The 27,320-nt window shown below is 38.5% G+C and overlaps 2 protein-coding genes and 1 long non-coding RNA gene across 3 annotated transcripts in view; 2 read left to right on the top strand and 1 right to left on the bottom strand.

Annotated features, from left to right (window-relative positions):
• LOC139789595 (uncharacterized) overlaps positions 1-9,466 on the top strand; it is a 150,717-nt gene extending 141,251 nt beyond the window's left edge. Inside the window, exons 2-5 of the long non-coding RNA XR_011723203.1 lie at positions 2,979-3,258; positions 4,735-4,868; positions 4,975-5,087; positions 8,367-9,466. This is a non-coding gene — a long non-coding RNA (uncharacterized lncRNA). The remainder of the gene's footprint in view (positions 1-2,978; positions 3,259-4,734; positions 4,869-4,974; positions 5,088-8,366) is intronic.
• The window catches only part of PAM (peptidylglycine alpha-amidating monooxygenase), a 457,165-nt gene that overhangs the window by 156,936 nt on the left and 272,909 nt on the right, over positions 1-27,320 (top strand). The window lies entirely within an intron of this gene.
• The window catches only part of ST8SIA4 (ST8 alpha-N-acetyl-neuraminide alpha-2,8-sialyltransferase 4), a 40,922-nt gene continuing 38,869 nt past the window's right edge, over positions 25,268-27,320 (bottom strand). Inside the window, exon 5 of the mRNA XM_071730074.1 lies at positions 25,268-26,810. Within this exon, the coding sequence (XP_071586175.1) occupies positions 26,528-26,810 (283 nt within the window). The 3' untranslated portion in view covers positions 25,268-26,527. The remainder of the gene's footprint in view (positions 26,811-27,320) is intronic.

Here is a 27,320-nt window from a genome sequence, read left to right as displayed (position 1 = left end):
AAAAAATTGTTCAGACCAGTAATAAATAATTTAAAAATCCTTAGGCCCACTTGTTATTACTATAAACAACTGATTTTTTTACATAGTTGTATATAAAATTATTTATTATTTGAAACAAATTAGTTTGTCTACATTCAGCAACATGTTTCATACTAAAAGCAGACTGTATCTGACCATCTGATTATACAAAAGCACTATAAAAGAGCAAAATTAATTGCCAGATCTTATACTCCTACTTAAAATAAGAAAGCAAAATACAGAGTACATAAAATGCTGTGATTTTATTAGCAAATATAACCCTAGACATTTTATTCCAGAACGAATTTCAACTTATATATTCCTAAATACATGTTCATGATTTCTAAAAGCATGATATACTTTTTTTTTTTTTCCCCCAGATTTTTTTGTCCTCTTAATTACTTCTAGTTCTTGAGCAAAAGAAGTTGATGTTGGTGTTACCAAAGCCTTCTGGAAAAGAAGTTAATAAACATGAAAATACAATACTAAACAATAAGAAGATACCTCAGTCCCTGAGGTATTTCACCAAAAACTTACATGGAAATACAATGTTTTAATTATTTTAAGCACTTTGAGCAGTATTACCATGACAAGAACACCACAGAACTGTTTTACTTCAATGATACCAGACACAGTAACTTCTGGCTCTGTGATTGCACATGTGCAGGATGAACAATTCCATGTCTCCTCTCAGGTACATCTGTGTAAACCACTAGAATACGATTAAATAGTATTAAATAATTTGAATTTCATATTAAGTTAAATAGTTTTAAATAGTATTTTCTCAAACTTTGGAAAGATCCGTATTTGGAAATCATACTGTATTTTTCAGTTTTAACTACAATTGGTTAATTAGTTTGGTCCAGAGCTAATTAAGACATTTAAAATAACAGTTATGTAGACCTAAATAGCTGGAATTTGAAAGGCATCTACTTTAAGAGGCACTTAGAGGCATTCTAAAATGCAGTCAGGGACACATTTCCCAACTGATTGTACAAAAATGTATAAATGTATCACTTAGACTTCACATTTTTACAAAATATATTGGCAAATTCTTTGCAGAATATATTCTCCTGCAACCCTTTGCCACAGTTCATACATTATTTAGTATCCACATCATCAAGAAAGAGTCAATAAGAGAAAAGAGACAGATTAACCTCTGGGCTTTTTAAAAAATGATTGTTTGAAAAGATTTCTGATCCATGCAAGATTAAGTATAGGTACAGCTGGATAATAATGGGATAGTGCTATTCCATGTTTAAGAACTTAATACGGCTCCTATGGATAGAAAACAGCTTGCCCCTGGGTAGCCTCCTATCAAAGCAGAGAAGGCACCCTCACTTCTGGTTTCTTCATTCCTGAGTATCACAAAAGTCATTACACAACGCCTTTATAAAGGTATTGTATAAAGGTATTTATAAAGGTATAAAGCCTTTATAAAGATATTGACAGGCTGATAGGGCTAAGGTAAAAGGGAATAGATGCATTGTGTACTGTGCCCTTTTGTCACTACAAGTATCAGGAAGCACAGAATGCCATTTTAGTTCAATTAGCAAAATGAGGTAAAGTAGGAATATATAGAGCTCTTAAGCACCTTTCTCTGAATTACCATCCCATTTGCTGATGAAAAGTCCCCTTCCTGGACATCCTGGACATAATCTTGCAGAGTTTTTCTTTTTCAATTAATCTACAAGGCGCGAGTTAAAAGCAAACTAAACTTCATTAATTTTAATGGACAATTTATCAGTCTCAGCATCTTTCACTAGTTCTTTCACCTTTTGGGTATAACATATGAAAGTTCTTTACGTCTTTTGCAAATGCGAAAAATTCTACGATTTACACGTGGAATGGGGGGAATATAACCCTAAGATGTGCCTTTCAACAGCTGATGTATACAAGGATGATCACAAAATGTCACCACTTATTTTTAATTCTCTCCCTAAGTTTGGCACATCTTAAAAAATTCTTCAGTGCAAGCTTGAAATATTTTTATACCTGACTTGAATGAATTTCAATGATGATAAAAAAAAAAAAAAAAAAAAAAAAAACAACCAATAAAACAAAACTCAAATTTACAAGGACTTCAGTAATTGTCTGTGTTTCAAAATAAGGAACACAAAACTGCTGTACTTTCACTTTTTGTTCTGAAAATTCAAAGACTATATTACCTTGCTGAAATAAGAGCACTAGCTTGTCATTCTGGAAGAAACTGGGAAAATAAGAAGAAAAAAAAAATTCCCTGGCCATACAGCAATAGAATCCTTGATTTTAAGGAGGGGAGTTTTGCAAATGCAGGCACTGAAAAATGAGAATGTGAAGTTACACCTCAGTCATCGCTGACCAAGGTGGTTGCTGTTCCTCAGTTATAAGCCCCTATGCTGCAAAGCAGTTGCTTGGACCGGTGAAGAAGAAACACATCCCGAGGGTATTTTCCTTAGCGTCTCACCCTTACGACTGAGAAAATGAACGTCCCTTGCTAGCTCGATCTACAAAAGCGCCCGCCGGTTTTTGAAAGCCAGAATGCCTCCCGACAAGCAGAAGGCAGAGCTGGCAGCCGCGGGTGCCGCTGTCCGCATCCCCGCAGCCCCCGTTCCGCAGACACCCGGGGGGGCCCGGCAGCTGCGGGCATTGCCGCACGCACGGCAGCAAAACCTCTTGAGGCGGGCGCTTCCGAAGGGTGGCGAGAGACGAGAGGGCTGCTTGCTGCAGCACCGGGGCCGTGGGGTTCTTGGCAGGAACAAGGAACACACAAGACCCCCGAACATGAGCCCTCCCACCACACTCATCCTCCCCCTGGAGGCTGCAGCCCGGCGGGGTGCTTGATCCCCGCAGCTGAGGCAGCCCCGAGCACGGACGAATCAGCGCTTCCGCTTCCGTGAGCCTGGAGGCCGCCGGGCGCAGCCGCGTATAAACCTCTGTAGGTGGCGGGAGGGGTGGGGGGTGTTGTTGTTCGGGAGGAGGGGGCGGCGGCGGCGGCGGCGGCATGTGGCTGCCGTCGCCGCTGCCTTGGCTACTGGTGGGTCTGCTGTTGGCCAACTTTACCCCTTGGAGCGCTGCCACCGCTCCCCCGCGCCGTACGGAGGTGCCCGGCGGGGGTGCCACGAGAAGCAGCAGCAGCAGCCGCCTGGGCGACCTTTTGGCCTCACACGAGCCGGGCCAGCCCATGACCCAGCGCGCCCTGTCCGTGCTGGTACTGGCTAGCGCTGTCCTCATCGCCTACTTCGTGATCCGGACCGTGAGGTGAGGGTGAGGGCTGCGGCGGCTGTAGCGCTGCCACGTAGGACGGGCGGGCGAGCGGGCGGGCGGGAGAGGTGCTGCTGTCTCCTTCGGGGCACCGTGGCGATGCAGCGCATCACTGAGGAGCCGGGGTCCAGTCGGTTGTATTGGCTGTCAGGGTCCCCCCGGCTCCTAGCTGGGCGGAGAGGTGTTCGGTCGGGCACCGCAGTGGAACCGCCCATCAGTGTAGCGCCTGTACTGGCTTCCTCCTCTTCAAGTGGACTTCTCGCTACTCGCAACGCTTTCTCCGGAATTTAGTTTCCTGCAGTTGGTGGGTTTTCTTTGTCCCGTTTGCAGACTTATGTCTCGCTTCACTACTAAATTTGTCCGTTTTCTTTGTCAGGAAGAATCTTTTTAAGTAAATTTCTCTTTTTCTTATGGAAAGGGCCATCAGAAAGCTTGCACTGCCCGTCAGCTCCCCTTATGTTCCTCATGGAAGCTACTGTCTGCATAGCTCTGTGCTCAGTGTTTGTCACTGTCTTCTCTCTGTTCTTCTTGCACTCTGTCCTGCTTAAACTTTGAACTCTTCTGGACAAGACCCAAATGTGTGATTATGCATAAAGAACATTAATTATGCAGGAAATTCGATAAGTACTTTTCATTGTAGTTATATATACTTTGGTTACTGTGTCCATTACATTCACAATTTATCCAGAAAGGTAGGTGAAAGATCACAGTAGGTGTAGGGTGCAGTCCAAGTAAACTTAAATATAGTAAATCCATTGCTCTTACAGAGCAGTATTGAGCAGCCTTCCATCTTATTTTCATTAGAATGCATAGCTGGATTTTATAATATCTTAAAGCAAGCAGCATAATCTTTTAAGCAAGTGAAAGTTGACAAGAGCACTTCTCAGTGTTTCAGTTTACCCTAACAGGAAACTTGCCTTTGCTCCATCTCAGTAGTACTATGGAAAAGCCAAGCAAATAATTAAAGGCCTCACACTGCATAAACTGGAAAAGAAAATTCTCAGCTACTGCCATTGTGTTCTGTTTCAATGTCACAACTTGTGTTACTTCTCTGCTATAAATTCATCAAGTTTCTCTCTAATTTAATCTGCTGTTCTCTAGAGATGCATGAAACACGTAGAGATTATGTAGCAAGACAATTATTTTCTCATTGTAGGATCTGCTAGAAGTACACTTTGGAATGTATTTTTACCTTGTTCTTGCGCTTAGCTAACAAGTATCTGTATAGACTCCTTATTCAATATTTCTGTACAATACTACAGGTGATATTGGCCTAATAATTTCATGTGGACTGTTGACACTTTGAATTGTATGACCTCTCAATTTCATAGAGTTAAGTGTGTACATTTTATATATCATAAAATTTTTCAGAGCTGAATTACAGCTGTATGTTAAAGGATCATTTTCTTACATTGTTGAAATAGAAAGCAGAGAAGAATTCATAGAACTTAAATATTTTAAAATAAATTTCAGGCTCAGAAGGCAAAACAGAAAAACCCGAAGATACGGAGTTTTGGATACAAACATAGAAAACATGCAGCTGACCCCATTGGAGTAAGGTGATTACGATGATGATACAGCACTGTTGTTACCAACCGTCCCCAAAGGTTTGTATATAGAAGTTGTATGTACTTCTAGCAATAGAAGTCAAGGAGTGTGGATGATAAGCAGTTTCATTGAGAAAGCTCACTACTGTGTTTCATATGTATGTAGTTGGAGAAGGCGTGTCAAGATCACTTGAATTTTAAATGAGCAAGGATATTGTGAACAAGAAGAAAAACACCATTTGTCTTCAGCATGTTAGTTCCAGAGAAATGGAAAGGAAGGTATGGAATTTTTGTTACAAATACCACATCATTACTGAAAATTATTTTAAAGTCTACAACTAGCTTTTACCTTTCTTTTTTTCTTTTTTTCATATTTTTTATTTTGGAAGCTCTGTGATTTTTCCTGTGTATTCTCTCCTATGAATTCTGCTTGCAGCAGCTTTATTCCACTTTCTTGTTGCTAAAGTAGTCAACAGTTAGTTGATAATGATCCTGGAACAGGTTTTAGATTTGATACTGCTACTTAGAAAGGTTCATATTCAGTAAGTTACACTCTGAATCTATGTAGATGCAGGAAAATTATGTATATTTCCTTGTCCTTTGACTTAAACATTACGATCTATTCACACTTAAACTTAATGCAATTCAAACTTTAAAAAAAAAAAGGTTTTCCATATTGAGTAGTGTCATCACAGCATGCATGCGAAGACGAAGTTCGATGGTCTCATTGTGACAACTGCTCTCAGGTATCACAAGAGATAAAATGATGAATTCTCACAATCACAGCTAGTAATTGATTCATCACTGTTTAATGTTAAATTGAATTAAGTTCTGAAGCAAAACAATCCAACAAATGCAATACATGATATCTCATATGAATTACAACTATTGTATTAGTAACTCGTATGTACTGCTATTTATTAGGAAACAACTTTTGATACAGTTCTGGAAGTTCAAGTGAGAGGTTCAATCTTTTTTAACTTTGTCTTCTGAGGGGGAATCTGTTAGATTAAATTCCTTGAACTCTTAAAGGAGGAGGCATGTGCAACTTCCCTGGATGATCTGTTCCAGTGTCTCACTACACTCATAGTGAAAGAATGGTGGTGAGACACTGGAATGGGTTCCCCAGAGTTATTGTGGATGCTCCATCAAAGAGTTGAAGGCCACGTTGGATGGGGTCTAGGAGCAACCTAGTCTAATGGGAACTAGATATTTAAGGTCTCTTCTAACACAAACCATTTTATGAGTCTTAGGAATTTTTTTCAAAAGTGAAAATCACTCTCCTCTTTTTCTACCCCATACATTAGAAGAAACTAGTTGGAATCTCTGAACTTATCACTCCTCTGTATTAGAAAGTCATATGGCACTTGTGACTACCTCATATTACTAGTCATGTTCCAGTATAAAATATGCCTTTTCATAAGGTAATTGTCACATTATATTCAGGAATTCCCTCCATGTTGTTCTTAGATCTTTTAAGTTCTCTTGTAACCCAGAGTATTTACTAGACATTGAGGTATTTGATGACCAGTAAACCAGACACTTCCTCATAAATGTTTATTTACAGGAGTATTAAATAACCTTTTTACTAGGAATGAACATGGTAATTTCACTATTCCTCATTAACAAACAGTATTATACAATTAACAACAGTACTGTTGTATTCATCTTGTAGAGGTTATCATACTTTTGTATACTTATTTGGACATAAAGCATGGTTGTATGTGTGCTTAAGCTTCAAGGAGCTGTTTGTGTCTTAAAAGCATTATTTTATCTGATGGCACTATACTATTAATGTATTAAATAGATATATGCACTATGTTTTCTGGTGCAGAGGAGATGTTAATAAATCATATTGAAATGTATGTGTTATACCAGTAGACATGTGTTCTGATTTTGTTGCCTCCTTATAAAAACTTCCAATTTACATATTTTGGACATTTTGGGAAAATTATTTTATACTTTCCAGACACCAAAATACCAGTCTTTTAACCACACTTTTTACTATAGCAGTCGTTGTCTAAAGTTAGTTCATACAAAGCTGTTGAAAGTAATGTGGTTTATAATTAAGAAGTTAACTTGCATTAAAGCAAACTCTTTATAGCTATAGACAATAGGCTTGACACGTGCCCTTAGCTAAGTCCAAAAAATCACATTATTAGAGCTATGATTGGACAAAACAATCAAAACCATAAAAAACTTCAGTTTGATGTATTGCACCAAATTTTCATTTAGTTCAGCTATTGTTACAGTCCACAGGTTCTCATCTTACCAACTATGCCTAACGTTACAGTTCTAAGTACCTTAAAGTTTTTGGATCCATGAGAACAAAGTCCAACAGCCAGGGATCGGGCTCAGGCTCAGGCATAAGGTTTTATTTGACAATTAGCACAAGCAAAGTGGTACAGCCCCATGAAGGGAGATGATAATGTCAACCTCTTAGTACAAAATACGTTACAAAATCATGTTGGAGTAACTGAGTGATCTAACCAAGCTCAATTTAAAAACATTTCTGTTAACTTGCTGAGGAAAACTGTCCAAAAAAATCAGAAGTAATATCTTCAGAAGAGATTTACAACAAATTAAATAAATGCTATTTTTATACAGAAAGTCAGTCTTTGTGACCTGTTGATAGACTGCAGTAGTTCTGATCTGCTTTCATTTTTCTTGACTAAAACAATTGTGCTTTTTTTCAGCTTTATAATCTACACGACAACATGCATATGTCCAAAATTCTTACTGGCGTTTTTAGTGTTAGCTGCTAAGTGTATTTTACTCTTTCTAGGGCTAGGCCTAGAAAGTGTGAGTGTTGTTGCTGCGTGTTGTTGCTGTTTTCTTTCAGAACTGTATTAAAAAAAAATCCACATTGTTTTCTGTTGTAGCATAAATTCAATTGTGTTGTACTTCCATTGCCATCATCACCCATGTAGCTACTCTCTGTGCATTTGCAGTCTGGGGCATCAGGAGATGTTTTAATGTTGTTTTTGTTTGGAGTTTGGTTTTTTTTGTTGTTCTTTTTGGTTTGGCTTGGGTTTTTTTAGAATACTGTTACATATCAAAGTTTGAAATTGTAATTTTTTGGCTTCTCATCATGCAATTTCTATGTGCCAGTTGAGGTACAGTATCACAATGTCACATTATTGCTTTTCAAAGGTATATGTAACAAATAGTTTACCCACGCAGCTGGCACAACCACTTGCAAGACTCAAGGAAAAGTGCTTTCTCAATTTTCAATACAATTCAAGTTATGGAATGCTATCAAAAATTACCAAAGTTTTGAATAGTAACTCAGAAGCCTTGAAAGTTTAAAAATATATTAAACACACTAAAAAAAACAGGTTGTTTGTAAGTGATCTGTCTCTCTCTTTGAGAAGCTTAAATGAATGGAGTTTCATTGCACTTTGTTCACTATAATGTGGTAACAATAGTTACTGTAGGCAAATATATATAATAATTGTTACACCTCAGTTTTTTCATGCTTAATCCTCAGAAACATAGGCTAAAGTTTCCCTTGGAATGAGGCATTTCAGATTAATGCATTTTTTTCTCCTGTTGTAGAGAAATACATGCCTTTAAGTGAAAAAACTTAATCTTAGAACCAGAGAAGGAGATTGCTCCATGGGAAGAAGAAGCAGCAAGAGGGTATACCGTGCTGGGGAGACTAATTTGTGTATATTATGACATCTTTAATTTCATGCAATAAATACTATACCAATTTGTTGTACCTTTTTGTACAAAGAGGATTCTAAATGTGAAGCCTACAGAGAGACTGAACCAAAATGAAAACGTATTTGGGAAGGACACTACTTTTAAAATGGTATTTTTTTGCTTGTGGCAAACCTTGTATGCAGTAAGTGTGATGTACACTTTGTACAGTAATTTGGCGTGTTAGTAGATTTTTTTTTCTGCTAATAATTTTTTTTTCTGCTAATAATTTTAAGTAAACAGTGTCTGTGGATTCCTCAGAACTATTAAAGCTTCGTTTTAGTTGAGGAGATGCTTTATCCTTTACAAGTAAAAATCCAAACTACTTCTTTTTGCTTTGAGACTTTTTGAAACTGAATTATCATGTTTTATATGAGGCTTAGGGAACAAATAAAACCTGTTTACAGTGTTAATAGTGTTTAGTGTGATACTTCAACACTTCATAGATTTTAAATATGATCTTGTAAAATACAATACTGCAACATCTTTTTGCTGTTGAAAATACTGATTACAACTACTGGGTTAATTTTTTTTGTGTGAGGTCCACCTTGTGAACAGATGTTGCTCATTGACTTTAGAGTGCTGCTGGTGTAGTTAGAGTGGTGTAAGTGTTCAGACCTACGGTGAGAGCAGAGATAAAGCTTTGGGTAGCCTTGTTCACTTTTGCACTCTTTAAACAATCTAGGTCAAATATTAAACTTGATGTAAAACGGAAATGAAAAAGTGACATCAGAAGCATCTATTATTGTGAACTGTGTGGTAATGTTTACATAAATGTAATTAGCAACATTCATTTTTTAGACAGTGCCATAAAAATTAATACCACAAGCTCTAAGACATGGAAGACTTATTCCTTTTAAAATGTGTTGCAGTCTCCAGAGAAATCTTGATAATGCAAACAAAACGCTCAAATTCCAGTTCATTAAAATTACTGTGTAAATTTGCTGTGTAAATCGCTGTGTAATTTTTTATATGTCTAATATCAAGGCGTGGGTTTGCTACAGTAGTAATGGTGGGATTAGCTATGTTTCCGGAAATTCCTGTGTTACGTGCTATATATAGTGAAAGAAGGATTATCTTTCTGGCTTCTTCTGTTGTCTCTTTGTCTTTGAACAAAATGGGAATATCTTATTTGTATCTGAAGTTATTTGTACAGTGGTGGGGTGTGAGGAGGTCTGATGTAGACTTTTTTAATGCTGTACCAGACAATTTGCTGTACTGAAACCCACTTACTTTGCCCTAGTAACAACGTACCCCAGAGCAGAAGCAACAGATGCCAAATCACATTTGAAGGTAATTTTCAGGTACAGTTGCCCATGCAACACATGTTAGAGTTTATTGTAGTCACCATAAATGCAAGTCGTAGAACCATAGAACGGTTTGGGTTGGAAGGGATCATTAAAGATCACCCAGTTCCAACCACCCAGAATGGGCAGGGGCACCTTCCACTAGATCAGGTTGCTCAAGGCCCCATCCAGCCTGGCCTTGAATGAGTAAACGTTCAGCTATTTCATACCTACAAGGCATTCCTGAGATATGTCACATGCTTTTTCCCAGTCACACTTGGTTGAATTTGTGTGTTTTGTTTAGTTTTATGATTTATGATGCTATATAAGGAGTTTAAAATATTAAGCTGGTCATTTAATTTTAATTAAATTATTTCTGGTTGTATTGTGTGTCTTAAGAAGCAGCATTTACTTGCATAAGAGGAACTCACTGAAAATACAAAAATGTAGCACTTTATCAAACATCACCTTGATATGGTAACATTTTTTAATACAAATTTCACTGTCCCTATGAATATTAGCAACATGAGTTTCTGGTTCTTTTAAGTGCTCAATGGTAGATATATTCAAGTTGAAACTAATTTAATAAGTACTAACATTTCTGAAAGTGTATTTCTTTTATAGTCTTTCATGCATGTAACAAATATTTCAAGAAAGAATGAACACTAAGCTTTTTTTGTCTCTTAAAGCTGTGGGGATACAGAGAATATAAAGTCCTTTAAGATACCAGCCATAGGCAAAGGTTATATTGAGAAAATACAGGAAATTATTTTCATATATTCTGGGCTTTATTACAAATAGTAAACTATGTAGCCTGGATGTATAAAGAAGACATTTAATTAATGTATTAATTAAATAATACCAAGTTATGGTAACAGTACTGATAAGGATAAACCTGTAATATTCCAAATATTTATGTGGCTATCTGATTCTGCTGCCTTATGCAGTTTGCAAACTGGGGATCTTCAAGTCTGTGAGACTAAACATATTTATTGTGCTCCAAAACAATCTTTTCTATGTCTGGGCTATTAAAAGGACTATGCAAAGAAATAAAGGTTCTAAGAGCAAAATATTAATGCAAATCAGAAGAAAGCTCTGCCAAATTAGTCAGGAGAAGTATTCTAGGGTCACAGCATTGGTGAATAAGGAGAAAGCAGATTACATCATCAGCCTGGACTTGTGCACCTGGACTGTGCTCCCACACAGCCAGGGGAGGTTCAGGTTGGATATTAGAAAAAAATTCTTCACAGAAAGAGTGGTTAAACACTGGAACAAGCTGCCCAAGAAGGTGGTGGAGACACCATTCCTGAAAGCATTCAGAAGATGAGTAGTTGAGGTGCCACGGTGAGTGGCTTAGTGGTTATGGGTTGTAGGGCAGATGATTGAGCTTTATGATCTTAGAGGTCTTTTCCAACCTTGATGATTCTATGATTCGATGTGGTGTGGTCAACACACTGGAAGAAAAGAAGACCATCCAGAGGAATGCTGGCAAGTTTGAGAGGTGGGGAACTCCATGCCAACCTCATGAAGTTCAACAGGGTCAAGTGCAAGGTCCACCACTTGGGGTGGGGCAGTCCCAAGGACAAATACAGGTTGGACAGAGAACAGACTGGGACCAGCCTTCAAGAAGTGGACTGGGGGCACCTGCTTGATGAGGACCTCGACATAAGCTGGCATTGTGTGCTTACAGCCCAGAAAGCCAGGCATAACCTGGCAGCATCAGAAGCAGGTCAGGGGATGTGATTCTTCCCCTCTAGTCTGCTCTTGTGAGACCCCTCCTGGAGTACTGTGTCCAGTTGTGGAACCCCCAACATAAAAAGGACATAAAGCTCTTGGGGTGAGAAGAAAGCCATGCAAATGATCAGGGGAGTGGAGCACTTCTGCTATGAAGACAGGCTGAGAGAACTGGGAGAAGGGAAGGCTCTGGGGAGATCTCGTAGTAGCCTTCTAGTACTTGGAGGGCACCTATAAGAAAGCTGAGGATGGACTCTTTATTAAGGGAATACAGCAAAAGGACAAGGGCTTTAAACTGGAAGAGGGTGGATTAAGCTTAGACATTAGGAAGAAATTCCTTTCTGTGAGAGTGGTGATTTACTGGATGAGGTTGGCTAGGGAAGTTGTGGATGTCACCTCCCTGGAAATGTTTAAGCCCAGGCTGCACAGGACTTTGAGTAATGGAAGGTGCCCCTGCCTATAGTGGAGGGGTTTGGAACTAGATGATCTTTAAGGTTCCTTCTAACACCATTCTATGATTCTGTGAATTTATGATTCTAGGATATGGGTATGTCCTCAAACGCTTCCTTTACCTGATACATTGCAAAGCACTTAACATGACTTTTGTGAAAATGAAAATAAGTTTAAATTAAGTAATCATAAAATCACAAGCTGCTGACTTCTTGAAGCATTTATCTGTGATGGTTTAAAAAAAATATTCCATTAAAAAAAAAAATCACCATTTACCCTGGGTAAATATCTCACATATTAAACTAACACACGGAAGCCCCATATGCTTGCTGAGCTATAAAAAAGTGATACATGAAAAAATAGAGAAAATTGTATTCTGTTTGATTTCTTATGCACAGAAAAATATCTGGGATATTTTGCATCAGCTTTTTTTGCATCTTGCAAAGCATCAAAGATGAACAAGAAGACTATAAAAATACTGAAACAAGTTCACAGCTGATATACTGCTTTCAGCTAACATTGCACTGAATTGTGTACTTGTCTCAGGAAACTCTTTTTTAACTCTCAAGACGGAAATTTTAAGGTGGAGTTCTAACTTGCTGTTTTTCTTTTTTGGATGTCTTTGCTAATGGAATTTGTTTATGATAGTTATAAGCCTTGGTGGGTGCTCAGCTTGCTTTTTTTTTTTTTTCTTTTGTGTGTGTGTGTGTGTGACATTTTTAAAGTATAAACATCAGAATCCTGAGTCTCTGATGTCATATTTTGTAGGAACACATCTAAAGACGATTTTCAAACGTGGTTCAACCTCTAACACATTATTTGTGTATGGCCCCATTGTCTTTCATACAGCCATTTATTTGTAAGATTGCATGCTCTTTAACTCAGCTGCATGGTGCTTTAGCATATCACAGCTTAAGAATTTTTCTCCATGTCCCTCTCTACCATGTCACTTGTTCACCTCCAGTCACAAGTGGTGTGTCCCAGGGCTGGGACCACTCTTGTTCAACATCTTTGTTGATGATTTGGATGAGAGGATAGAGTGTACCCTCAGTAAGTTTGCAGATGACACTAAAAGGTGGAAGTATCAATCTGCCTGAAGGTAGGGAGGGTCTGCAGAGGGATCTAGACAGGCTTGATCAATGGGCCAAGGCCAATAATATGAGTGTCAGGTGCCACACTTTGGCTGCAAGAACTCCCACCAGCGCTACAGGCTTGGGGAGGAGTGGCTGGAGAGCTGCCCAGCAGAAAAGGGCCTAAAGATTCAGAAAAGGGCCTAAATTGACAGATGAACATGAGCCAGCGGTGTGTCCAGGTTATCAAGAAGTCAAACAGCATCCTGGCCTACTTCAGGGACAGTGTGACCAGCAGGACCGGGGATTTTACCCCTGTGCTCAACCTTGGTCAGGCCACACCTTGAGTGTTGTGCGCAGTTTTAGTTCCCACAGTACAGGGACATTGAGCTGCTGGAGAGGGTGCAGAGAAGGGCAACTCATCTGATGAAAGGTCTGGAGAACAGATCTTATGAGGAGAGGGTGAAGGAGTTTTTTTACTCTGGGAAACAGCTCTTAAAAACAAACGGGTCCAGGAGGGATGGGAATACTTCAAGGAGCATGTCGTGAATGCACAGGAACAGTCTGTCCCTGTGTGCTGAAGGGAAAGCTGGGGGGGAAAAAAAAAGGTCTGGCTGAACAGGGAGATTTTGGAGGAGGTTAGGGCAAAAAAGAGAGCTTACAAACTATTGAAAAAAAGGCTGACTACTCATGAAGAGTTTAGGAACACAATTAGAAAGAAAATGTAGAAAGAAAATTAGAGAGACGAAGGCATGATTTGAACTTAATCTTGCCATTTCCATTAAGGATAACAAAAAGTCCTTCTACAGATACATCAACAGCAAAAGGAGGGGCAGGAAAAACTTCCATTATTTGTTGGACATGGAGGGGAACACAGTTACCAAAGATGAGGAAAAGGCTGAGGTATTTAACACTTCCTTTACCTCAGTTTCCAACAGTGAGACAGTTGTCCTGAAGACAGCTGCTTCTGGAGGTCTTAGAGAGAAATAAGAATCTGAACAGCCCCCTGTAATCCAGGAAGGAACAGTTAGAGACCTGCTGAGCCACTTGGATCCTCACAAGTCTATGGGACCAGCAGGGATCCACACTAGTTCCAGAAGGACAGGGAATTGCTTTAAAGAGTCCAGCACAGAACCTTCAAGATGCTTAAGGGAGTGGAAAATGTCCCTTATGAGAAACCTTATGAGGAAAGGCTGAGGGAGCTGGCTCTCTTCAGCTTGGACAAGAGGAGAATGAGGAGCGACCCTCATCTTCACAGTGTGCTCAGCTACAGAAGAAAAGATCTCAGTAGCTGTCTAAGCAGCTCTTCTGTTTGTTAAGCAGTATAGTTCTGTACCTGCTAGGAAGGTAAGAGGCAGTGAATTGGTTGTGGCTGAAGAGTGTTTTTTAACTTTGGACAACTACATTCAAGTCCTGCATTCCAATTCACCTTCTGGGAGGGATGTAACAGAGACCTTGTCAAGAGAGATACATGTTGACTTTCTGATAAGAGAAGTGCTAGTGGTAGCAATAATTAGAGTAAATCATCTTCACGCAGTTGAATGTAAGGCTCTTCCTCCTGTTGCAGTAGTTAATTTCTGGACCAAACCAGATGTATTACTTCTGGATTGTAAACATGCATTCTGGCCACTTACGCGTATTTTAAGTAAAATCTATGTAGCTTTTAATGCGTATGCTTTTTTTTTTTTTCATCTTTTAGAACAGAACTGACTTTTAGCACTAGCTATGAAAAATACAATTGACTAATATATTTAAATGCTTCAAACTCAGTAGAAAGGAAACTCCTTATTGAAGTGCTACTTAAAGCTACTTACCAGTTTCTCTGTAAAGCTTTTCATTTGTCTGATAACATAAAGAAAAAAGTAATAAAGCAACAAAGCAGCATTCAACACTGAACTGAATACCAGAGATGAGGGTTATGTTTGTGTTGTATGTAAATGTGATCATAACTGGCCTGCATATACTTTTTTTCTCAAAACTATTCAGGTATTTCATATTGCTTTTCTGTAAATGTCTTTTCTCACTTTTTCTATAAATATGCACAGGATGTTTATACACTTTTTCAAAAGGCAATAACTTCCAATTATGTCTAAATTAATGGAACAGCTGCATCTCTGGCTTCCTTAGTTTGCTTGATAAAAGGGATGAATTGTAAAGCTGAATTTGTACATCTCTGTGTTCCCTGATCCATGGAGTGGCCCCTCAATGATATTAAAACTGTCTTGGAGTTCAATTTATCTGAGCTGAATTGGACTTGAGAGACCTGTCAGTCACTGAACTGTGACAAGAGAAGAAATCCACAGTGATCTGTGGTCACTGTCTGCAAGAAATCACCTGGGAACCACTGTGGAAAACTCAGCACCTGATATTGTTTTTTCTGATGTCAGGAAAACATGATGGAGTATTGTAACTTTCTGCAGAGATACAGCAAAACCCTAGCAAAATCCTTGATACCTCCATGCACAGTGTGCATTAATTTTGACTTGGATGCATTTATAGGAGTAGGGCTGAGCACTGACTGCTGAGAGGGATGGTATCTTCTGAAACGTGCCTGCAAAATGCCTGGATGAGGACTACACATCGGTGGCATTTAAAACTAAGTGGTGCTTGACAGATGCATATGTAACTGGTTTATTCACCACAGGTCTTCACATGATTTTAAAAATAACCATATTTTCCAGTAAGAATCACAGGAATGCATCATGACTTGATGCTTCTTATTGCTTGAGTGAAAATACTTAATTCTTAGCAATGTTTTTTTAAAATTTACATTCCTCCAGACTAAGAATTTAGCTGAAGTAATATGCTTGGGGAGAAAAAAAAAACCAAACAAAAAACCCAAGCAAGATTAATCCCATGAGGGGTTTATTTCATGCTTTAAATTGTTCTGGTCAGCATGATGCAGGATCCAACCAATAGGATACTGTCATAGCCTGTATTGTACCACCACACCCTTTCCCTTTTCCCTGCCAATAACAGAGGGAAGAGGAAGTTAAGACACTGCTGACTTGATAAGCTGCAATCAGCAAATGGAGCCTTATTTACTGCCTGAACAACATGTGTCTCTTCTATCTTGGCCACTTCAAAGGCCATGGTGATGTGCTGACATGGAGTGCAGTAGCACAATTTGTTTGGGAAGACTTCTTCCCAGAATAGCCTGTGCACCAGCATACGAAGATCAAGGAAGCTGATAATGAATAATGTCAGAGAAACTATCCCATTTTCTTTCTTTATTCACCATATTCTGAGATGTGAACGGATCAAAGCAGAATACTGTAATTTCTAGGGTGTTCTGCATGTCTTTCTGCTCTCAGTCTAGTAAACACTGTAAAATGAGGTCAGAGCAATCCTCAAGGAGTGTGCAAAACACATTAAAGAAAATTATTGAGTGGCCAATTTTTTTAGTCACTTGGTCAGAGTTGGTGACAGTTCACCAGTGGTCTGTAATCCTTCACTTGTCTGTTGCTCAGCTACAGGTTGTCTAGTTGTTCCATCAGAAGTATGTTGTTCTGAACTATGATTAAAAGGAACAAGATGTTTGAGAAGAGGTATCCCACATCTCACTACTAGGCAGTCCAAAGGGGAAGTTGCCATCAGGGAGGTGGCTAACAGGACACTGACAGCAGAAGTGAAAAGGGACCCTTGTGTGCTCGCTTAACACTCTCAGCTCCAATTATTCATGTCATCTAAGCCACTTACCACTGTATAGAATAAAGCAAGTAGCAAGCCTGCCTAAGTGCATCAAACTGGACACCTCAATAGTTACTGTCTATTTATTTATATATATTTATATATTTACATATTTACATATTTATATAACCTAGAATGGTATATAACTACGTTGCTGTTGCATAGTTTACAGATGCAGCTATGTCACACATGTAAGAAAAGGTTTTAAATGATACCTGTCTAATCGTAGAATCCTACCATGTCTTGTCTGGAGACTGGTAATGCACAGTTACAGATACTTTAGAAATCTTTGCCTGTGAGAAATATGTATTACTTGGTGTCGTGGACACAGCAGTAAACTGAAAAAAATTGTCTCTTGAATCAGCAAAATGCTGGTGTCTGCTCTGTCTGCACTCTTTTCAAAAGATCCCCTCTCTTTTCATATGGCAACAGCTACCTGGAAGTAATGGAACCGACAAGATAAAATGCTAATCAGAATGGCTCCTGATACCAAGTTGCCAGACAGGTAATACAGATTGGTGTAAAATACAAGAATTAAGGAATTCTGGGAATGCCTGAATACCGAAGTGGAGGCCTGCAGTCACTGGTTTGCAATCTCTAGCAATGATTGATGAGAAGCAGAAGCTTTTGACCATAAAATTCAGAGGAAAAAGGAGAAAAATGAGGGAGCAGCAATGAGGACAGCAGCAACAGCGTGGCAGTATTGGGGTTCTGTTTCCACTCAAACTGCTTCCTTCAACACCATCGGCTTCAGCAAGAAAGAGACTGTGATGCTGCAAAGCAATTCCCTGGGCACTTAAGAGGGTGAAAAAACCTGATAATCTGTCCGTTCCGTTCCGTTCCCTTCCCCTTCCCTTCCCTTCCCCAACGGTAATTCATCTGTTCAAAAAACTGTTTTCCTTGATTTTTCTTCCACTATTAACCCCTTCCTGAAACCCATTACCAGCATTGTTTTTTTCTCTTAAAACAACTGGTTTAATTCAGTTAAATATTAAAGTTGGTTACTTTGCAATTTGTGCAGTGAGTATGCACAGTGGCTAATATTTCCTCCTAAACAAAAGATAAAATAATAACAGTTATGTACCATCAAACTTGGCTAAGGCAGAACATGGATGATTATACTATCAGAAAAAATGAAGTGTTTTAAGAGGCCAGAGGAAGTCCAAAGCCAGGGACTATATCACACAGCAACAGAATGAAGAAGAAGCAGTATATAATCAAAGATCTTAATTTTCCTTTGAAATTCCTGTGAATGTTGTGTGTAAGCCAAAACAGATGGAGGACAAAAGAAAGAACTTTCTGATGGATGGCAGCATTGCAAATGGCATATGTGAGAAAGGAAATATGGCCACCCTCACACAGCTAAAAACCTTTCTACAGACACTCTCTGAAGTCTCTAACACCTTTTAACACATCTGTAATAAACCAGAAAGAGGTCAACATCAACTTTACCTCACCTTTTATCAAAAACATGAAACAAAGCTTTAGAAACCTTTAATAAATTGCACATAACACATCTTAGGGTGAGAGCACTGGGGTTTTTTTTTGGTGTTGTTGGTTTCATTTGGGTTTTTTTCTGCCTTGAGATTAAAAAAAAGTTCTTGTTTAAGCCTGTGTGACTTGAGAAAGTTTTCGAAATGTGCTGAACTGTAGCAGCAATAAAGCTGCTGCCTAGTCCATATCAGCATGTGTAATGATACCCAAAGGCCCTACTACCTTGGATTCTAAAAGTGATCTCAGGTCTACTTGTGGAAATTGATTTTAAAAAACTATTAACTGAGAATTCTTCAGCATATTTTTTTAAAAGTGAAATCATAGAATCAATTTGATTGGAAAAGACCTTTGAGATCACCAAGTCCCATCACTAACCTAACACGCTTCTAACTCCACCGTTGTAACATGTCCCTAAGCCCCACATCTACGTGTTTAAATACCTTTTTATATGTCTTTTAAATGTTAAGAACTTGGACACTGAAAAATAACAGATTTTCCTACCCATTTCTTCATTGTTAGGAAAAAAAAGAAAAAAAATACACTTTATACTCCTATGTATACATGTGCAAATTAGGAACAAATTTAATAAATATGCTTCCTGAGCACTATCTGATACTCAAAAATTTGTGTGTTTGTGTGTTGGAACAACTTTAAAAGCTAGTATGTGGTTCTAGCACTTGTGATATCCCTAATTAAGAAATGTTACATCTGCTCATTTGTTATTCCATTTTTTTCTTTGTTTACTCCTTCATCCTGCCTTTAGCTTTAATAGTTGTCTTAAAGTGGTTGTTCGGTCTAAAACTGCATATTTCATGTTTACAAGTGTTTTACAAGATCAAGAGCATAAGATCTTTTTCTCTGTATTCTAACTGTATTATTATTGTTATTATTATTGTTATTATTATTATTATTATTACTGTATTTCTGTAACAATTCATTCTAGACTATCAGTGATTCTTCAATACACAAGCTTTTGGTGTTACTAACAATAAATTCTTCAATTTATATGTAAAGAGTGTTTTGCCTTTGCCTGTAAACAAAACTCTGAAAGTAACTTACATATGTACCTGATATTGAACCATCATATTTCTCAGTTAGGTGAAAATTCAGGCAATTCAATCGGCAATAAAATTGTCCTCAGGAAACTACAAATGTAAGAATGATGAGATGGGAAATAGGCAAATGAAGGCAAAATGATTTTTGTGGGAACCCCCAGTCATTGCCAACACTTAGTTGTCATCAAATTATATCTATATCTTTTTCTTTCTTAAATTTCAGTTTTGTTTGCACTCTCATCCAGAGTCATGAGATAATGAACTAAAGTCATTGGAACTGAATAATGTAAAATTTCCCCTCCCAATAAACATACATTGTCTGGGCTAATGCAAGACAAAAAAATCAGTCAGGGCAGACTAAGGAGCTAACAGGCATTTCCAGAAAACACACCTCCATGGTGTCAAGGCAAACTTGTATTTCCTTTAGAGCCTGTGCAGTTTGTTATCTCTTATCATGCAAGTTCTATCAAGGGGCAACTAAACTGGAAATGGAAATTACACTTTTTTGCAGTACTCCTTTGAAAAGCAGACTTCCATATTGTTAATCAGGCTTCTTAAGGCTTAGAAGAAGCACTTGAGTTACAAAAATATCTTTAAAGTTTTGCAATAAGAAAATGGTCAAGGTATCTTCTTTGTTTATGTAAGTATTTAATTTGAGGAACAAAACACAGAGGATTAGAAGGCAAAAACTGACTATAGAAAGATGGGGCTCACAAGGTCACTGTTAAAGGCTGCAGGAGAAAGCAAGCCTGAATATTGCCAGGGTAAACAGGTCTTCATTACAGTGCAAGAATTTTTCATAGACACAGTTACAGATTCTGAATTACACACTTACATTTTTGCTGTAGTGAGTAAACAAGAGACGATACTTTCCCAATAGAAAAGGATAGTCTTTTAAAATAATCTAATTAATATTACATAATTATGGCAGGATTCAGCAAAATGCAGTCTTTTGTGCCTGTGCCACGAAAAAGAACACGTCAGCAAAAGACTGCCATAGCAGTTTGAAATACACACCAAATCCAACAGTGTGTGAGGGCTGAATCTGCAATTACAGATTAAAAGTACCTCATTCGTTATAGAGAAGGTTGGGGCTTTTCTAGTTTCTATAGCCAGGGTAGAGCTGTGTATTTGCTTTTGCAGCATGACTGCTAAAGAATTTGAAATCTGTTATTGATCAAAACATGATACTTACTGATTTAAAAGGCTTTATACCAAAGCATACAGGTTTTGTAGTATTGAATATGGCTTTTACAGGCTATTTTAAAATTTTCTTTTGAAGCCTGTAGTGTATACAGAGATAAATTCTGACAGTGATTGCGTATGTTTTCCTTTCCACTTCAAGAGGTTTACTTCATGGGGCACTATAAGCATCCACCTTCTCCAGCTGATGCAGGCCAGGATCTCTCCTGCCATTCTGATGGTGTCCAGTCCACTTCCTGGTGCTCCACAGTATTTCTGCCTAGACTGAGGGCTGTGGCTGCTGCTTTTCCATTTGCAGGCTTGGCCAGCACACATATCCCTGTGATGCACACTGGCACAGGGACAGACATACACAGAGGACAGAGGACACTGCTGGTCACAGACAGTGCCACAGAGGAGGAGCAGCCTCTGTCAGCACCCCATGGAGTACCCACACAAACACAAGGATAGACCACCCAGTGCCTCTCCTCCTCCTGGGCTGTTGGAGAAGGAAGGTCACTAGGTGCAATACACATGGGACTCTCTACAGGTTCACAAGCACATGTATATTTGTGGATGCGTGGGTATCAGCCCCGGCCCCTTGGCCCACCCACCACCCTTGGCCTGATTCTGCCCTCCTTGCCTGCCTCATTGGCTCCCAACTCTCTGTCTGGTCCAGCTCAGTACTTGATGCAAACACACAGCACTCACACACTTGCCCCATAGCACCCCACATGTGTGGGTCCCCCTGTGCCAGCACAGACCCTGTGCCCACCTGAGACCTCTGCCCCAACCCAGGGTCTCCTACTCACCATCTGGTCCAGCTTGAAACTTGCTGATCATTACACCAGGCTTGGAGAAGACACAGATACTCAGTGCCAAGAAACCAGCACCAAGCACATGAACTGTGTGATCTGTGGTCCTGCTCCAGCCACAAGTGCTGAGGTTCTGACTCACCTCACTCCAGGTGGTGACCCCTAGCTGATGGTTTTAGGAACACATAACATTCCTACCCTGTGACTGAAGGTTAAAGATCTTCACTTGCTCCAGATGTTGGCACTGAATCATATAATCATTAGGTTGTAAAAGACCTGTCAGGTCATAGAGTTCAACAATAAAACTAGCACTGCCAAGTCCCCTACTAAACTATGACTTTGAGTGCCACATTTACACATCCTTTAAACATCACCAGGGATGGTGACTCAACCACTCCCCTTGGAGTGAGAAGACTCTTCCACTTCCTGATAACTCTTCCAGTGAATGATTTATTTGTAATTTCCAATCTAGACCTCCCCTGGTGCAACTTGAGTCTCTTTCCTGTTACCTGGGAAACGAGACTAGCATCCATGTCACAGCTTTATTTCAGGTAGTTTTAGAGAGCAATTGAGAGCCCTGCCCTTGCTCCTGTAGCTAACACCATGCCAGGAAGGCTCAGACTCTTGAGTCTCACTCCAACAGCTGGCACCCACTCCACACAAAAAGTTCCCCCAGCACCTGGCACTGAGTCATTGCAGCACTCACATGCACAGACTACACAGAGAGATACTTAAGAAATTATTTAATGGGGAGTTAGGAGAAACTTAGGCACTCAGTCTCAGGGCTCAGCCAGACAAGAGTACTAACCAGCCACAGTTTACATGTGATCAACCACTTCTCTGTCTATTCCTCTTCTTTCCTCCCCTGCACATTACCTCATCAGTTTGCACAGTCCCACCAACTCCCCTGCAACATCACAGACACTTTGGTCTGCATTCTTCTTGGCAGCACAGTCCTGCTTCCTTGCAGTTTATTGATAGCTGTTCAGTTAGTATGCCTGACAAAGTTGACTTCTTATCTTTGTCTCCGTTATGATTTCCCTGTCTGGTCAGTATCTCCATATGCTGTATTGTGTCTCCTTTTTCCTTAGCATCCCATTTGTTAAGGCCCTCGATTGGGACAATCATACTGCAATAAACACTCCTACACTCCACCAGTGCTTATCAGATTTATCAGTTTTGGTTCTCATCGTTGCCTCCCTTATCATTTGTCAGTCAGGTTTGTGTCTCTCTGTGTTCTTGTTTATGGTTTCCTCCTTTTCTTTTGTGTTGAGAAAGTCCTTGACCAGACAGCTTAAAGGAGCAGACATTCACCCCCCACATATCCTTACAGCTAGCATCTTTGTAACAGTATTACAAAGGAAAACGGGACAAAATATAGAAGAAAAAAAATTTTTTTTCTTTATTTTACAGTTACACAAATAAAAAACAATCCCCATAGCTGCACTTGAAATAATATTAGAAGAGCCAAACATGACAATCCTGACAGAATATGTATGTATACGTTAAACCACAGAAACAGTATTACATACACTCAGTAGCAAGAGTACTGTGCAGGAATGAAGGTCTCTGTAAACACTCGCCCTTTATTTTATATAAATTTAGAACAGTTGGGCTTTTTCTTACACAGAGTAGCAGTGCTCTTAAAAATAATGTGCAATTTCAGAGTTATATCATGAAATATGCTAATCTAGATCCCCATCTAAAGCCTGGACATGTCTCTTCCAGGAAAGTCACTATAAGGAGTGCTCAGCACTTAGACATCAAATACTAAAAAAGTTATTGAACCCACAGCTCTTTTTCTTCAGAATGTGGTCAGTAAGAAGAAAGGTGCTGACCTCAAGCACATGTGATTACATTGTTTAAGAAAAGAAGGGTATGCTCTTTGACATCAGCTTTTGTAAACCAGCCAAGGCTTAAAAGGTTCAGTAGATCTTGTATCTGGAGACTGGCTCAGAGCTCTGGGAGAGAGAACTTTTCCAAAGCTGGAAACTTAACAATCAAATATATTTCTCTATTATTTTTATGAAATACGAAAGATCTCTGTTACCGAAACACTAACATGTACACTTATAAACAATTTACAATTTATAGTAAATTTAACTAAAGTTGTCTGATGCAAAGCTGCCATAGAATTTGGAAAAATATACACTATCTGCTGACTTGATGTAGCTCCCAGTTCTGATTTTTAACATACATTCAGGAACCATAGCTGGCAGTTGATATGACTGCTGTGAGGACAAATTTGAGGAACATTCCACTGATGAGAATTGCTCATTTGTTACTCAGCAGGGTTGATACCATTGCAATATTAGCAATTCTTTTTATCCTGTCTGCTTCTGAGTTGCTGATAGTGCTTGATGATAAAAGTGGTAATTATAATAAATTATCTGATCTGTGCTGTAGCCAGCACAGGAGGTGTGAATGTATATAAAAATAGTATCACCCAAGGCAGCTATGGAGGTAGATACAGAGCCAGGAGGTACAAGGGAAAGGTAAGAAGGGGTGTCTGCAGTCAGTCCACTGCTTCAGCTCCCCAGCAGTGAGAGGGCTAACAATTAAGGCAGCTTAACCTAAGAGGAAAAGCTCAGTACTGGTGTACTGGTGGTCATAAAAACCTCAAAAAAAGAGACAGTTTGAAGCACAACAAATTGTGAACCAGGGAGCCCCAGAAGAATGCGAAGGTTGTAAAATAGGCTCAGGCCAAATTTTTCGTCAACTGCTGACTTCTAAAAAAAAAAGCTTTCTCATGTCTATTCCTAATTATAGCTCATTGTTTTCACTTATTCAATTAAATAGGTAATTTTTTTTTTTTTACTGCCAGAGAAATTAGAGTATCTCCATCTATTTTGCTCTCAAAGAAATATTCAACTGGTGTTTTAAATCCTTCCCTGAAGTGAAAAAACCCCACTTGTTAGTCTATTTCAATCCCCTTTTTGTTAATGGCCTGACACAAGAGAGAAAAAAGACATTCCTAAAAGAAGAAGCAAAACTAAACAGATCTTTCCCTAGTGCCTGTGAGACTGGCACCTGTGAATTCTTTATCTCAAAAGAAATTCTATCAATGTATATAAATTATGTTTTAAAAGATCAAGAGCAGAAAACTCCTAACAGAAAAAAAGCAGGAATATGCTCACCTTCCATCAAGAAAATAAACATTGCCTTAAGCTGCTAGTATAGACAGTGCACAAGTAACACCTTCTGGCTTATCAAAAACAAATTAAGCACATTCCAGTCTGTATTGCTGCTTAGTTCTTTGTGATGCCTTAGTTCCAGTGATCACTTTCAGACAGTCTCATACCTTAGCATACAGCCAAAGTAGGTAGGAGGGACTGGTCAATATGAAAAGATGATACTGTGTCCCAGATATAGCAGAATGCCATGATTTAGTTACTAAATTTGCACAAACACAGACCTTTAGTCATGTGTAATGAAATTACATGTGAGCCTCAGAGGAAAAATGGGTAGGAAATGCACTTTCAGCTAGTAAATATTTGTAAATGTTGTGCTATATATGAACTTTCTCAAGCTATCTCAAAATTCAATATATACATCCAATACCATATTTCAGCTCACCTAATGCTGAGCTGAAAGCATAACAAGAAAATACCCACACATTGTATCTTCATGCCTCTTCTTTAGCCTGGCCTGACATGAAAATGGTGGAACCATGACGTTCTTCATTTACCTGTTCTATTAGTGCTAAGACATATCATAAGAAAACAGGTTTTGTACCTTATTATATGCTGAACTGACACTACACCCTGTCTTACCCTCCTGAAAGTTGTTATTTCCTTTTTTTTGAATGAAAGAATTATTGGTTTTGTCAATAAACAAGGCTGATTCTCAGAAAAAAAACACTGAGATAATACAGCTCTATGTTACCCTATGTTATTTCAGTCAACTACACATCAGAAAATCTAGCTGATACAAAAGAGGCATATTAGAGAGAGACATAATTCAACACTATTAGAAATGTAAGTTTTGGAAATACTGTTCTAGCTACATTTCTTTTATTTACATTTCTTTTTCTATTTAACTGTGTAGGTTGTTTTTTAAATTATTATTATTATTATTATTATTATTTATTTAGAGGTGTTTCAATGTCACCCAAGTTTCTTTAGACTTTATTTCTTACTTTCAATCAGGAATAAAAGTTATCTGTATTTGACTGTATGAAATAATTTCTTTGTTCCTGGAGATTTTTCTGAAGAATTAAATTGCACATGTGAAGTCAGTAAAGAGGCTTTGCTTTGAGAAGCTTAATTAAAAAATTGAAATAACGTAAAGAATATGTTCCCTTCAGCAACCAAGAATATCATACTAAATCTATACCATTTCTTCCAGGAAAGGAAAAAATGTTTGTTAGAATAATCTTTGGTATGAAAAATAAGGGCATCTTCTTGTATGTCTCCAAATCTGAACACAACAGAAAAACTTCTCATTAAAATGGATAACAAAAGACCTCTGAGTGGTTCCATGTAGTGGAAGCTCGTGGTAGCTAGAAAAACAATTGTGGCATCAAGGGCTGTGTGACAGCTGGATACAACACAATAACTAGAGAGAAAATACTTGACTCTTCCCTCTACGCTCCCACTTTTACTAATTTTTTTTCCTGTGATAATTCTGTAAGATATATATACTTTTAATTATTCATAATATTGTCAAAATTCTTAGGGGCTCCAGTACTCAACAACAAAGTCCAACTAACAGCAATAAGAAAAATAGCAATAAAAGCTGAGGTTATAATACAGTATCAGAAACAGTTCCGTAACTGAAGGCAGTTACTGATTTGTTTGACTTTACAGACTTGGCTTTGTCTACTCAATTACATCATGACATTTTCTATTAAGGTCTGCTTCATTAGCTCAAGAAGATATTCCATCCATTGAGGATTTATTCAGTGCTCTGCCTGACCACAGTGTCAAGTCAGCAGTAAGCAGGCTGTATTTTTCTTCTTTAGTTCATGATGAATATGTGACTGGCTTCTGTAAACACTACTGAGTATATGTTCAAGATTTGCTCTTGGTGGAAGTGGCACTTACTTGCAGTCAAGATAGCTCAGTTATATTGCACTTCACAGGTGTAATAGCTGATTATGTACTTCTGATAAAATTCCTTTTTGTCTGATGGTTACTGGGTATTGAAACATATCCTTACTGGGATCCCATTGCCAGTTCACTGCATCTTGATGACAAAGTGTGTATTCCATAATTCTTATTGTACTTTTAATATTCTTTATTTCTGTATGCATTTCCCTGTTGTTAATTTAAGTGCTCCTCTGTTATGCAATACATACAATGTTTTAAACTCTAATGGCATCCTGTGAGGACTGGTATGAGAAAAGTATCGATACTTCAGATCATCATAATAATGATACTTTACTGGTTTTCCACGTAAATCCTTTGGGAATGGCCAAAATCCATAGAGGTGAATTTCATCACAAAATCTAGTTGCAAGTGTATACATGAGGAGACCAGTGCTGGGTCGTTTAATATGGACCTTGTTTGTCAGCCAGTAGCTGCAAAGAAAGAAGAAGTGCATTAAGAATCTCTCATACAACTTCATGTGAATAAATCCTGTAAACTTATTTAATCTATTATATTACATTTTAAAAAAGCAGCCACTTCCTTCTCTCTCAATTGAGATCATAAACGATGACACTGATTTGGCACACCTTTATTCCAGCTAGAAGAAGTGAGATCTTACTTAACACTGCTGAATAAAAGCTCACTAACTAACTAAGGTTCTTAGTTCAGGTTTTTAACCTCAACAGGAAGCCACAATGCCTGCAAAAATACTAGAAAGCTGCAGTTAATATCCTCAGCCATATCAGTAAACAGTCTCTTGCTTTAAACTTTTACCTGTTTAGTATCTACCAAGTCAGCTCTACTCTGAATAATATTGACTAGCCTGGTGATTACTTCACAGACCGCTTGCCTGAATAGAAAGGAAAGAAGTAAGCAGAAATGAAGCTTTTATCACTTTGCTTGTCAGTGATTACATAAAGCTTCTTGTTCATTAACAGCAG

This window comes from Heliangelus exortis, chromosome Z (genome assembly GCF_036169615.1).
Source record: "Heliangelus exortis chromosome Z, bHelExo1.hap1, whole genome shotgun sequence".
NCBI lineage: Eukaryota > Metazoa > Chordata > Aves > Apodiformes > Trochilidae > Heliangelus > Heliangelus exortis.
Note: the sequence above shows the minus strand (reverse complement) of the source record. Positions and strands in the feature narration are given on the sequence as shown.